The 15607-nt window shown below is 35.5% G+C and overlaps 2 protein-coding genes across 2 annotated transcripts; one reads left to right on the plus strand and one right to left on the minus strand.

The window, feature by feature from the left end:
- The first annotated feature begins 1682 nt into the window (after positions 1-1682).
- Positions 1683-2765, plus strand: LOC142597897 (uncharacterized). Its single transcript, XM_075734911.1, has 2 exons — positions 1683-1919; positions 2352-2765. The coding sequence occupies exons 1-2, from the start codon at positions 1683-1685 to the stop codon at positions 2763-2765; spliced, it is 651 nt and encodes a 216-aa protein (XP_075591026.1).
- A 7069-nt stretch (positions 2766-9834) lies between these two features.
- On the minus strand, positions 9835-10887 carry LOC142597898 (uncharacterized). Its single transcript, XM_075734912.1, has one exon. It carries the CDS (start codon positions 10885-10887, stop codon positions 9835-9837), a length of 1053 nt encoding a protein of 350 aa, XP_075591027.1.
- Between the last annotated feature and the right edge of the window lie 4720 nt (positions 10888-15607).

Consider the following 15607-nt stretch of genomic DNA (forward strand, 5'->3'; position numbering starts at 1 on the left):
TCTTGCATTGTCAAAAGGAATTTCTTTAGAAGCAATCTTGTTGAGGATGTCAGTAGCTAAGTCTGCAGTGTTGGGCTTGTTGTCCATAAAAAGAATAGTAAGCATCGAGTACCCGAAAGGAATGATTTCGTAGAAAACATCTATCGTAGTACTTCCTGGAGCACTTATGATATACTTATAAAACGGACTTGCTGGCCCTGAAGTAAGGTATTTAGCTAATACTTCATATGAAAGGATCTGCTTTAATGACGTTTGCGAACCTATCATCTGACCTAAACCAACGTAATAGGTGTTATCACTTTGTGATGCAGGATAACTGATTTGTTTTACTAAACCACCTGGAGGAAAGTTGTCGTGAGCTTCCATAAATGGTGTAGTAGATTCTTGGTAAGGATGTTCAGAAAGGTTCTCGTAAATATATCCTGCAATAGCATCTAATAGCTCTTCTACGTCAACTTTCCCTATGACAGAAATAAGAATATTAGACGGTTTGTAGTATTTTTCATGGGTTTTGACAATCTCTTCTCGGGTAAGGGTTGGAATTATTTTAGGATCCCCACCTGTATTGTACCTGAATGCACAATCTTCTGGGTAAACCATTTTGCATAACCCATAAACAACTAATGAAAGTGGATCACTCATCGCGCTTTCCATCTCACTGTAAACCACACCACTATGAACACCCTTTTCGTTTATGTGAAAAACTTCAGATCTGAAAGACTCGTCAGATATGGTGGGAAAGAGGATGTGATCTAAGTAGATTGGAACCATACGTTGCAACCCATCGTTGCTTCCAAAATCAAGTTTGTAGACGGTTCGATCCCCACAAGTATAAGCATTAGTTCCAGAGGTAAAGCTGATATTACTAATTGTATCCAAAAACCCGACTAACGGGTAATGCTTTGACCCACGGAAAATTAAATGTTCGAGTGTGTGAGGTTCACCACCATCGTGTGATCCTAACGTTGGTACCAAAAAGTTCAATCGAATTATTGGATTGGGAGATGAGATTACACAAACAGTTAATCCACATTGATTTGAACGATAAATGCTGATTGGGCATCCATGAGACGTTACAGCTTCGTTTATTCGCTCAAATTCATGTGAGCCTTTACCAGAATACATTGCAAACAAATTAAATAATATGAAAAATAATATTAAGAAATCCACGACCACTAATATGCATAAATAAAATTTTATAATTTTGGATTAATTATTTTTTTAACTTTTATTTATTTAAAGCTTTTTTTTTAGAATAATAGTAATAATTTTAAAAAATAATAAATTATTCTTCTATCACGCTGGAATTTTACTATATTAAATCCAAAATATCAAATATTAAGACACACAACTTGAACCAAAATTAATACAAGAAATATTACAGTAATATGTCATTTATATTGCAAAGCATACCAAGTTTTCCCGAATCACTCTTTGACAATGAAAATACTATCGACCTAAGTAGTATTCCAGAAAACAACCCAAAGAATATAACTAATGAAAATGTCGATAAGAACCCAACAGAGGAGGCTGTTAGTGAACCTAAAAAAAATGAAGTTCAAGAGCCTCAAATGCCAAAGTTACATCCTGTTCTCAAACGGACATATGACGTTGTTGGCTCCCGTACAATGACTTTCAGCGACTATTTCTTAAATAAAGATTTGCTAAAAGGTCTTACAAAAATGGGTTTGGAGTACCCGACCCCTGTCCAAGAAGAATCGTTGCAATACACACTTTCTGGAGCAAATTTAATCGCGCGAGCCAAAAACGGAACTGGTAAAACTCTTGCTTTTATTATACCTATTTTAGAAAAAATCAGCACACGCAAGAAGCATATACAAGCCTTAATAATAGTACCCATTAGAGAACTCGCCATGCAAATTTCTAATGTTGTTAAAACAGTGGGAGAATTTATGCAAGTAAACTGCATGGTCTGCACTGGCGGTACTAATCTAAAGGAAGATTTCTTACGTCTCAAGCAGGACGTCCACATCGTCGTTGGTACACTGGGACGAATAGACGACTTGACTTTTAGAAATTTACTAGTATTAAACGATTTGAAAATTCTCGTTTTAGACGAAGCCGATAAATTACTTTCAGAAAGAGCGATCCCAAAACTTCCGCCGTTTATCGAGCAAAAAATAAAACCTAACGTTCAAATACTGATGTTCAGCTCTACTTTTCCGTCTTGCATCAAAGATTTCGTAGATCGTTATCTTCCTAAAGCCAAACACATTAATGTAATGAAAGAGCTTACTTTGATTGGACTCAAACAGTACTACGTCTTCTTAACTGAAGCGCAAAAAGTCCAATGTATCAAACTGCTTTTTAAAATATTACGAATAAATCAGATTATGATATTCTGCTCATCCACCAGACGCAGCGTGCTCCTGGCTAAAAAAATTGCAGAACTCGGTTATTCGTGTCTGTATATTAACGGGCAAATGGAGCAGACCGAGCGAAACAAGGTTTTCCACGATTTCCGCTCTGGAGCTTCTCGTTGCCTTGTCTGCACTGACATTTTCATGCGTGGAATCGACGTGCCAACAGTCAACGTCGTCGTCAACTTTGACTTACCAATGCAAAGTGACACTTACTTACATAGAATCGGCCGATCAGCCCGTTTTGGAAACGTAGGTCTTGCTATAAATTTTGTTACTTATGATGACAAAGATCGTTTTTTCCGTATCGAAAAAGAATTAGGAATACAAATTGAATCTCTACCTCCAAAAATTGATGAAGCTCTATATTATGGTTATAATTAAATATTCATTTATAATAGATTAATGTATTTTGTTTAAATCTCAAAACTCATCTTACTTTTGATTTCATTTTAGATTCATTAGCTAGTAGTTATGCTCTAATTTAGGATTAAAATTAGTTTTGCTTTTTGATAGGGTTCGAGTTCTACACAGTTTTATCAGTTTGCAATACAATCTTAACAATGAACTATTGCCGATGAATTGCCTTTTGCTTTTCACTTCTGTTTTCAAAGCTTAAACGGCAGAATGTCTCAAAGGAAAAGACAGGTGGCGGCCTTGTGACCACGCACTGTACGGCTTGTAACGAACTTCATTCGAATGAAATTCATTGAGTAACTGGCTGTCTGGGCTGGCTGACTGATTGTCGCTGTTTTGTTGTTTTTTAAACGATGAGATTTGCTTATAAAACGGCGTTTTGAAATTAATTTCTTTCAGAGGCCGATATTTCATCATTTCGTTGGTGAATAAAGAACGAAGTTCCGTATCAGATAGTCGGCGAGAATCGTCAAATGGCAGTTGAATAAGATTAGTATTAACCTTCAAGTCATTTAAATTTCGGATCTTGTCAAAAAAAGGATGCATCAGCGCCTCATAAACGCTGATGCGTTCGTTCCAGTTGAAAATCAAAAGTTTCTTCAGCAGATCGAGTGCAAGATCTGACGAGCCTGGGAATCTGGTTTTGAAATCTATGGGAGCCCTATTTGAAAAGAGTTTAATGTAGTTGCGGGCGTCTTCTCTAGAAATTAGTTCGCAATCTTTTTTAGAAGGGGTGCCTAAGATGTCGAATATGTATGCTAGTTGGTCTTTTTTGAACTTTCCCCCGGGCTCTCGTTCGTGTCCAACGCGAGCGTCTGGACTAAGAGGGAAACATTTTTTTCCGGGAAACAAAGGACACCTAGCCCTGTAATCCGGACAGTTCTCTTGAATCATTTGCAAAAGTTCACTAAAAATGCATCCCACACTCCAAACGTCTATTTTGTCTGTGTAGTCTTTTTCGAGTAAAATCAACTCTGGGGCACGATACCATCGTGTCACTACGTGAGTCGTCAGCTGTTTTTTCATCGCTCTATTTCCTAGATATTCGTTTTCTGAACAAATACCAGAGTTTATAGTGCGTGACAAACCAAAGTCGCAAATCTTCACGACGCAATCTTTGTTGACCAGACAATTCGCTGGTTTCAAGTCTCTGTGGTAGACACCACTCAAGTGCAAAAAGTGTAAACCGCACAACAAGTTGTAAACGAGGTTCACTACGTGTAGCTCGGTTAAATAAATATTTTGTTTCAAAATTTTTCGTAAATCACTGTCGCTAATTTCCAGCACAAGGAAAATGGTGTCGAAATTGTCTAGAGTTTGAGTTTCATCGATAAACATATCATACAACTTAACAATGTTATTGTGACTTTTTAGCAAATTTAATAAACATATCTCTCGTAGTACTCGCTTACAGTCGGTTAGATCATTGAATAACCTTGCGATCTTTTTTATCGCAACGACCTTATTTGTAAGCTGATCATAAGCAGACCATACCTTGCCGTAGCTTCCTACTCCTAGCACTCCGTTTAGCCTATATCGAGAAACAAGCACTGTTGTGTTTTTATCAAAATAAGCCATTCAGTATCACTCAAGAAATAAAAATATACGTTATACTAGCAAAAAATAAATACTTAACATTTATAGCACACTATCCTACAAGATGCTACTGCGCTCCAAGCGCATTTAGATTTTGTTTTCAAACAATTTGAGATTCTTAACAAATATAGGTACATACAAAATGAAATATTTTTTTATTTTTTTGCCTTAGAAATCTTCAAATAAACAATATGAAAAGATTTTATTTTAGTAAATTTATTATATTGATTGGCAATATTCTATAAGCTGAAAAACCGAAAATGTCTGATTATGATCGAGCATTAACTGTATTTTCCCCGGATGGCCACTTACTACAAGTTCAGTACGCAGCAGAAGCAGCTTCGAGAAGCCTTTCTGTTGTTGCCATCAAATCGGCAGATTATATAATTATCTTGGCCGAACGCTGCAAAGAACAAAAATTGCAGGACGTGGCGCCGAATTCAAAAATAACTTTTATCAACGACCGAGTATTCGGATGTTTTTCGGGACTCGCAGCCGACGCTAGAGTCCTTTTAAATAAAACTAGAAATGCAGCTCAAAGCTACCAGCTCTCAGCTGACGAAATAGCTGATTGCACCTATATCGCAAAGTACATTGCTGAGGTTCAACAGCGATACACAATACAAGGAGGACTGCGTCCCTTTGGCGTTGCTAGTTTAATTTGCGGCTTCACATATCAGTGTGAGCCTAGAATTTACAAATGTGAGTCTAACGGTGTCGTAATTAGCTGGAAAGCACACGCCATTGGAAATAACTCTAAACCAATAAACGAATTTTTAAATGCACATTATGATGAAAAATTAAGTTTAGAAGACGGATTGTCTGTCTTGTTCGGCTCAATCACTGAATGCTCAAACATTGTTTGTGGAAATGTCGACGTGCTGGTGGCTACGAAAAAACCCAATCAAACAGGAACAAACGACTACCACTATAAATTCTTGAGTACAGAAGAAAAACAAAATATTATACCATTCAAACCAGACGATAACTAACGCTGAATATATGTTGTAAAACTAATACGCCAAACAAATACGGCGCAATCCACTGTGTTTTCAATAGCCCAACGTGGCCCGACAACTGTGTTTTTGGTGATTAAACTATAATCTAATTTTATCGAGCTTCTCGCTTATAGTTTTGCATTTACCAATGATGTTTTGTATTTCTTTATCGCTTATCTGTTCATTTTTCATTGGATTTCCAGAAAGCGCTTCTGTAAAACTTTTCAAAGTCCGTACACATTGTTTGATATAAACATTTTTAATTATGGCGTGTTTTTTGGGGCTGGATTCTGCATAAAATTCTTTTATAACAGGCAGTTTCTCTAGCGCTGAAAACAAATACAGATACATGATTTTTCGGTGAATCCGCTCCAGAGCTTCGTTCGTGTTTTGGATTATCTGAAGCATTTTGTCACATTTCGAATCAATTTCAAGCATCAGCCAGTCAAAATTGATCAACGCATCTTGACACCTTACGAACACATTTTTCAAGACAGTTTGTGAGATTACGATAGACTTAGGGAGCAACATTTTTCTGTTGCTTAAGACGTAGGAGTCTAAAATTTCTTTGTTGATGAAGTAAAAAGGAAACAGATTCTTTATAATGAAACAGGTGCCCTTGATGAATATGTATTCGTTCTTGTTCACCAGTTTCAACAATACATCTTCCTCAATTTTTTTGATGCTTTCAAAAGTTTCCACCAAGTCTTCATTGAATTCATACATGTAAGAATCGCCATTGTAAAAACTGAGCCTGTTTTCATCAATAGGTTCTTTAATAAAAACGCTTTCGCCATTCCAATTATTGAAGTTTATTTCTAGGTTGGAAAAATTGTATTGTTTCACGTATTTGTCGGCACTTTCAAATTTCGACCATGGATTTTTGTAACCATCAGTCATTTTGCAAATATGATTATTAATGTTAAATAACATTTTAGAATGAGGACCAAAATCCATTGACTCTAAATCTGAAAGCAACGTGCTGATATCAGCAGATTTTTCCACGATTGTTTTACTTTTTTCGTTTTGGTTGTAGTATTGAACCAATAAATCAAAGAGTTTCCTTTGTTCCTTAGTAATCATTACTAAATCGTTTTGTACTTCTTTTGAAACTGACTTTTCCACAGCGTCTAATTTTGAAAATGTTTCTTTATTTAATACTTCTTCTTCTTTGGCCGAATCACTAGACTCGTTTATATCGATAGATTCGTACAAATCATACAATTGATTTGTCTCTTGCTCCATTCTTTCTTCGATTAAACGTCCCATGTGGTTTTGAATCCTTGTTATATCATCGATCATCTTGCTGCGAAAGATATAATGCATGTCTCTGTATTCCATCTGGGCGTAAAACCGCGACAAGTTTATTTTAAAATCAAAAAACAAACTCCCTTCTAATCTTTCTTCAAAATCGGTAGCTGCTGTGAAAAATCGGTAGTTAATTCCATCTAAATCGTTGCGTTTTATTAACTCTGCAGCGTTTTTGTTTGCAAAAAACTGGTAAAGCAGTTGCAGAACTGAAAAAAGACGACTCAAAATAAGGTCATTATTATACTTCAGTTCCTCTACATACGACATAGTTTTTAGCAATTCTATCTTGTAATAAACAAGTGTGGAAAAGTGGCCAAGTAAGTTTGTCGTTATATCTTCAACTTTCTGTACATAATCTGCGATGAATCGATCATTTTTCGCTAGTTGAAAAGCATCTATGTCTATAATTCTGATTCCTGTCTTTTTTAAGTACGTAAGCATTGACTTGGCTACTGTTTCTGAAAAGAAGGTTATGAAACTCATAAGATCGACCATTTCATTGGTATACATCGTGATAAATGACTCAAATATGTCATTTAAAGCGTCCAGGCTGATTTTGGCTTTACTTATATTCTTGATACAACCAACAAACATGAAATCAAGTAAAAAAACATCTTCAAATGACCTTAAGCCACCATCTTTCAACAGGTCTCGAGCTGATGTCTCAAAACGAGTTATTGTTTCCATATGATTATACCATGCCTCTAATTCTTTAGCATAGACGTCTTCGACAGAATAATATCTCTCATGAGCTTTAGCAAGATTTTTATACTGAGATTGAAAAGCCTCCTCAATCGTTTCAATATCCAACATTACATATCAAATTTATTCAATTTTTCAGTATTACGATTTTATCAACAAAGCTCGTTTTAATAAAGCTTTTATGTGAATTAATTTCATTTATGAATAAATTGGATAAATAAAATTTTTTAATGAATCAACAGTTCAAATGTGTATCAAACGATATGAATTTTTTTCCGATACGTTGGACTCCATACTCTTTTATTTGGATTTTTTTTTGTGTTTTTCATCTTCTGTGTCTGGCCGGAAAGATAGCATGCAAATGAGAATGGAAAACAGTAATATTTGTGTAAAGTTATAATCGATCTTTTTTACATTAATCATTCTTCTCAAAATTATCGCGGCAGAAGAGTATTTCCACTGGCTCGCTAACAGCAAACTGTACGAGTACGAGATTACGTGCAAAACGGAACTACAACTAACTCCAAATTAAAACTTACGCCGAAATAAGAAGTACAACAATCGCTAATATAGCGCTGTCAAGCCATCTGGTCGGTTGAACTATCGACATCTTTCAATTTTTAAACTAAGGGAGTTTTCTTTAATTATTTAAAATACAAATAAAAAACATTAATAAAATTTTTATAATCAGATTTTCCAAACAGGAAAATGAGCGCTCAAAGTGCGTGTTAATTACTTAAAACCAATCATAGTGCTTTACAGACCAAAGAACTATGATTGTCGATGAACCAGTACCGATTACTAGAAATTTTACTTACGTTGATTTTTCGTCTTCTAATGAAATCAGTAAAGTTTTAAATAGCTTTCGTCAATCGATAATTGAAGCGTGCGTCAAACTTGCAATTTGTGATAAAAAAAGCTCAGAAGCGAGCTTGCAAAATGAGCGATTAAACTTAGCCGGCTTCCCATTGAATGCAGTGGTGGAATCTTCGTTGACGCTTCAAGAAATCACAATTCCTTATAGTCTTCATCTATTTATTTTTTCTAGACACAATTCTGTTATAATTCAGAACAACGATGAAGTTTCACTTGTGTTTTTACTTGAGCTTACAACCAACATAATCACGCGAAGCAGCATAAAATTTACAAATGGTTTGTTCAATTTTTGTATAATTGATTGTTTACCTTTGATGTCTGCGAAAATAACAAATCTTTTTGTAGACAAGCCGAATTTGGTTTGTTTTTCGCCGAAAAAAGTTTTGGATCTAAAATTCAATGTTCGAGGTATTTTCGAGAATATGTCTTACAAGACAATTACTTTTTTCATTCCAGACAAAAACATTTTCTACGTCAGGTTTTTTGACGAGACTACCACAAAAGAATTTAAAGACCAGTGCAATTTACCGATCGATCGCTCCATAGCTTTACACTGCCGAAGTTGGAACTCTAGTTTTGGGCATCATGTCAGTATTTGCACTCAGTACGTATTTTACCAAGCTTGCCTGTCACTTTTTGTGCTGAACTCACAAAAAAGAATTTATTATAATTTTAACGCTTTCATCACTGAAAAATCTTACAGTAATTTTCTGATTTCGGATTCTAGTTTCAATTTTATTATAGAGACGATACTATTGGGCACGGAGTCCATTTCTGAATACGCTGAACTTATACAGTATATCGCTTATTATCAAGAAATACAAACGCTTTATAGTTTATATCACACACCTAATGAATTTGTTGAAATTCCAGCTGATATAGCGGAAGCAATGCTAAACAAGAAGGAAACTTTTTCTTTCATTCCGCACTTTTTAGATAAGCTATTGTTATTAGGTGAACACAGTGTTTTAAAGTTAATTCTCTCTTATTTACCGAGTATTATCTACATTCTAAAAGATCTTAACCCAGAAAACAGCGTATTTATTTACAGAGAAAAAATCATGTCCGTTTTTTCTTTAAACTGGTTTGATGTTTCGGATGAAAAATTCAAAGACTCTCACGTTTACAAAAGTTTATCTTTTTTCGAGCTTTTTGCATATTTGCAGGAGGATACTTCGCTGATTGAAATCATATTCAATTACTTGCTGAACGAATGCAAGAAAAAAATTTTCAACTTGAATCAACAGTTCAATGTTCTTGTTATTGATAACGATAGCTTTTTCGCAAAAAGTTTTTTTGTTGATAAACTTATTTCGGTTTTTCAGTCAAATTTAGATCAAATGGTTTCGAATTTCACTAATCGAATTTCACTGGCATTTTTTTCTCGTTTCGTTTGCAAGAGGCATTACACAAATTTTAGATTAACCTACAGTGAAAAAAATGGAAAAATGATTGTCATGCAGTAGTCAAAAATCAACGTTACAAATCTATTAGAAAAGTTAGTTAGAGATTTATAAAAATAAAAACTAGATAAATGTTATTTCCTAGTTTAATTATTCATTGACGTCACAAATTCCCAGCGAAGAAAGCTGAAACGTTGCGTCACCAGGAGGCAAAATCGGGCTGTCGTACACTTTACATACTCGCTGGTCGCCTTTTCCAACTCGGAACATTAGTCTATGTGTGCTTGCATGGCCCAAAACATGCCCTCCGACGGGCTTTACAGGATTAATAGCCATTGTCATGGCTCCTGACGGGTCAGACATGACTTGGTTCGTATACACAATTGCGATATTAAACTGATCTGCGAGTTTCTGCAGGCGATTCAGTGTTTTACCTAATAGCTGTTGTCTTTCTGAAAGCTCTCCTCGACCTGAAAAGTCTACCCGAAACAGCGACATAATGCCATCTATCACCAGTAAACTGAACGGTTCAAGTACCATTTTCGTCGATGCTAAGCAGATGAGTTGAATCAAATGTTCATGATTATGGGCGCGCGCGTACAAAATGTTGTCTAGCACGGCTTCGGAGTCCAAGTTGAACCGTTCGCATATACTTGCTATTTTCTCCGGACGGAACGTTCCTTCCGTATCGATATAGCAAATTTTCCCGTTACCACCTGACAGCTCTAATGGCAATTGACCAGTAACACACAAAGTGTGACAAAATTGTGTCTTGCCTGTTCGGTTTTCACCAAATATTTCCGTCATCGAGCCGGCCTCCAAACCCCCTTGCAAAAGATTGTCCAAAGCGTTACAGCCTGTAGTTATTTTAATTAAAGAAGATCTTTTTTTCAGCAAGTTTATCCCAGAAATAAAAGTGTCTGTCTGCTCGATTTTTTGAGCACATTCGATAATCTTTTCTACCTTTGCGTCGCTGAAACCTTTTATGGCTAAAAGCTCTTTTCTTGTTGCTTGAATTATGCTGAGAGCTGTGTTGTACCCGCTCAGTTTCAGTTTTGTTATATCCGCCACATTGATTCCTAATTCTTGTAATTTGTCGACTTCTATAAAAATATCGTCCTCGGTTTCCACAGTCTGAGAAGTCTCCGAAACATCTTCTGTTTCCACTTCAGCTTCGATCTGAACCGTTTTTTTGCCAGCCATTATTTATTTAGTTATGAAATTAGTCGTGCTCTTATTAAGCTAGCTTACACACACATTGCGTCAAATGTTTTCCTTTTATGTAAATATGAGTTATTTATTTAAATGTGATTATTACATTGCGAATTCATTCTACCAGGTCAAATTTAAACATTACTGAAGTATTTTTTTTAAAGAAATTCAAAACACAATAAATATCATTATTTTTTTAAATTGGGTATGTTACAAAATTAATTCCCGTTATACCGATAGTGCTATTTTCTGATTTTAACAAAATTGTTGGAAGATCATTTGGGCTGCAACAAATTAAGAAATATAGCAATTAACCCTAATAGCAAAAAACTGACATGTTTTGTTTACATGTTTTATAAATTATTAGTAGATTGAAAATATTTTTCTGCATGATGCATGCACAAATCTTAGGTAGCGTATATATTGAGAAACATTAAGATGTCCGTTGTACTGTAAGTTAGCAAAGTTGATCAATTTTAGAACGACTGAAAATTCAATTGATTTTGAACAAAAAAAGGAATCGCCAGCTCTTTCTTACGAAAGAATTATTTTACAAGAAATCGAAAAACTAAGTACAATTTACGAGTTCTTGGTAGCACAAAAGTCGTCAGTTGATGCTCAAATAGAAAAGTTAAATGCGTTAAATGTTCCTGACAACAATAATTATACCGTAAAAAGCGAATACAATGAACAAATTAGCCAGCAACTGCAAGAGTTCGTAGATAAAATTCAGCTTTTCAACGTGGAAATCGGAAACAAAAAAACTAGAATTTTGCGACTGGTTGAAGCAAATAAAAAACTAAACAATTCCGTGCCCGAATTTTTGAAATTTATAAAGAACGACTATAAAGCAGTGGCTTACAAAAGAACAGAATACGCTAAGCATTTGGAACTACTGGTAGATGAAGAAAAAAGATTATTGAATCAGCTCGATGAAGTCAACGACACGTTCGACGAGATGAAATCAAGACGTCACCTGACTTATGGCTGCTTGGTTCCCCATAAAATGAACACAAACGTAATTAAGCCAGTCGATAAAACAAACAGTGCTGACTTTAAAAACTCGAAACAAAAAAGCAAATCGAGTAGGCCAAGTAAAGAAATAAAAAAACTTAAGCAGAATGAATCTACCGTTAAAAAAGTAGAAATAGCGGAAAAAAAAATCAACGTAGAAAGTGATAAGAGCGCCGAAAATAAGGACACGACTGTTTCAAAAAAGAAAACAAACAAATCAGGCAAAAACGCAAAAAACCATAAGAAAAAAACCAAGGCGTAGATTGTTTTCCTCATTTAGAGTTACTCAATATTATTGTTTGCATGACTATTGCGCGTCTCAATAATTTGATCGAATTGTAATATATGTAAACTTGCCTAAAATTGATTTGTACATTTTATAGTGGTAATGTGGGTGTTTGCATATTAAGTTTCATTTTCATAAACAGAATTGAAGTCTATTGACTTTGTTGAAAACGAAATTGTTAACTTGCTTTTTTAAACATGGTAGTTGCGCATTGTTACTCCCCAAGTGATGGAAAACATTGGAGCGAAGAAAAATTTGAGTGTTGGTTTAAATGAAGTCTGAATACGTCATTTATTTGCTGGTAGATGAGAAAAACAAAGAATCTTTTGATGAAATCGATAGTCGTTTGGCAGAGCTTAAATTGAATAAGGTTATATATCTAACGTCGATAAGTTCCGCTAAATTTTTGATATCTACGATCAAGTTTCGCTATGCCATACTGGTGACGTCACCAGAAAAGTTTTTACAATATGAAGAACCGTTGTTCAAAATAATGAATTACATTATTTTATTTTCAACGTTGTTGAACAGTACGACAATTAACGAACTGCTGAAAAAACGAAACATAAATTATTTTTCGTGTTTTAAAAGCGATGTAATCGACGAAATTGTTAAAGCAACGAATAATGTTGATAAACTACCAGCTTCAACTACAAATATAGACTATTCAGAAACATCTGTAGGTGGGACAGAAAGTTGTACTGAACTAGAAAAAGACCTCGTAACAGATGCGCTGGCAAAAAGCTTGCGCAGTGCTGTCAGGATTGACTCGTTAGAAACGCAGACTATGAGCATCGATATTGCAGACTATGCGGTTAATCAAAGGAAGAAAATGCATCGTACAGATTTATTTGAGGGAAACAAAGTTACGGATTTTGATTCGCCATACGCGTCGCGTGCGTCCGTAATTTCGCCTAAATTGCATTTTTTGATAAACAATAATACAGATGACGACTATGAAAACGTGAACAAGTCAACAGACAAAGATGCCGGCGGTAAAGAAGAACTGTTTTTAGACAAATATTACGAAAAAGTTTACAAGCAGTTGAAGCTGGGAAAGAGCGCGTCGTCGGCGCCAAAAAAAACGTTCGAACCTAAACGAGGCATGGAAAACATTCCGGAAGATATTTTGAACATAATCAAGGAATCGAATAACCACAATTTGCTTATCTGTGACGATATTCTTAAGTTAGCTGGGTTGTTTAGTTGATAAATTAGAAGCACAATTATATTGTATTTTTGACTCTCTGTTCGGTCATAGCTATAAAGTGAATAAGACGTAATTTCTATTTTTTTTGTGGAATAGCTTTTAGTTACATTATTTTACGTTTATAAAATTATGAAGATAAAGTCTAGTAGCTTGTTGAATTCCGACAGAATCAAGGCCGTTTGTAAGGCTGATGATTACTACAAATTCGTTTGTACTTCGTACACAGGCAAGGTAATCTACATGAACGTTTCAAAACTTCCGTACCAAAACTATTCCGATATTGAAATGACGTGGGAAACAAATCTGAAGGCCGGAGTGCTACGGGCTGTGACGTATTCAAGTTTTTTGGATCAAATACTTGTTGCAGGAAATTCAGGCTTTTTGTATTTTCTAGACCCTCTGACCGGTAAAAAAGTTAACGAGATAAAAATTCATGACGACTATGTTCGGGGATTGCTGCTGCATCCAACATTCCCATTGTTGCTTTCGTATTCAGACGATGAAACGGTGAAGTTATTTTATTTACAGCCGGACATCATAGATTGCTTATGCTTGTTTAAAGGCCACAGCGACTACGTGATGTCGTGTGAATGGAGTGCTCCAGGCTCATTTGACTTCATAACAGTGTCACTAGATAATACCATAAAAGTTTGGTCTATCCCTCAAAACATTATTTCCGTGCTCGAATGGTCCAAAGGGCGACAAGCTCTGCAAAGCGATTTTTACAACAAACTGATTGATTGCTCAGAAGAAAACGTATCTTATCAGACAAACATTTCGACTGCGCACTATAAAGGAATAAACTCAGTTGTATCAGTCTGCATCGGCAATAAAAATGTTATTGTGACTGCTTCAGATGACGAGACAATTCACTTTACTGACGTACTTTCCAAAAAATTATTGCGAAAAATGGACTCGTTCAAAAGCGCTGTAAACAAGCTTTTTTACTTGGAAAAACTAAACTTAATAGCAGCTTTGCTCGAAGACGGGTACGTGGTTTTTATCGATGTTGACAACTACGAAATACATTCTCGAATAGCGACGCATTTAGGAAGGCTTTGGTCAATTGACGCAGATGAAGACGTGATTGTTATTGGTGGAGACTACGGTGTTGAAGTGTTTTGCATGGTGAATATGCGGCCCGCTTTAGCTTTTTCGAACAGTCAGCAATTCGTAATAGCGAGAACAACTGAAATCTGGACAATAAACTTCAACACACTTAATTTTGATCGGGTTAACTTCAAGTTGCCTTTGAACCAAAATTTTAGAAAATTAGGTGACTTAACTTTTAGACCGACCGATGTTCAATTTTCCGATAACGGCAAATGGCTTTTGCTGGCAAACGAAAAAGAATGGGCAATAGTTTCTGCCCAGTCGCTTCGACACAAACTAGAGGGCCAGGAGTCATTGATGAAATGGTATGGGAACGATTTAGTAAGCATTGCGAACAATTACAGTAACGCAACAGTTTCCGTACAAAATATTAACAATGAAAAGTTGGCAGAAAAAACTTTAAAAAAGCGGGTTGTAAGCTTTGAAGTTGTTAGGGATTATTTGATTACCAATACCCAAAGCGAAATTGATATAATACATATTCCAACGTGGAAGAAAGTCGGGAGAATCGCAATTTCAGATATTAATTCGTTTCATGCAAAAGTTAATGACAATAAGCTGCAGCTTTTTGTATGCCAGGATCACGGAAACAGTCATTACGTTTTCAACATGAAAGATCTAAAACACAACGAAAAAACTAACAACATGGTCTCGGCAGAAACGTCAGAGGCGACTAAATTCTTAAAATCAAATTACCAGATTTATAATCAATTTTCTAACGGCTTGTTTAACATCAGTCCGCAAGGAGATTTGAGTTTATATATCGCATCATTTGTTTACGACTACCCACGTGTTAAGCAGGTAGAATCTTCATATGTAGTTAATTCTCTATATTGGGAGCAGAATAATTATCTGATTCTACTAGACAAAGATTACGCAGTGCAGCTGTACAAAATAGACGAAAATTTAATTAATTTGCTTTTGAAGGTCGAAAATGGAGAGTGGGACGCTAATTTGTTCGAAAAGATAGAGCATAAAGACCAAATTAATTTCGACGCCTTATCAAGATTTTTAGCAAGCAAAGGAAAGATAGACTGTGCTTTGGAATTACTTGGATCAGCCAATTTAGATCAAAAGATTAACCTTGC

This window comes from Dermatophagoides farinae, unplaced genomic scaffold (assembly GCF_024713945.1).
Source record: "Dermatophagoides farinae isolate YC_2012a unplaced genomic scaffold, ASM2471394v1 contig1, whole genome shotgun sequence".
In the NCBI taxonomy this organism is placed as follows: Eukaryota; Metazoa; Arthropoda; class Arachnida; order Sarcoptiformes; family Pyroglyphidae; genus Dermatophagoides; species Dermatophagoides farinae.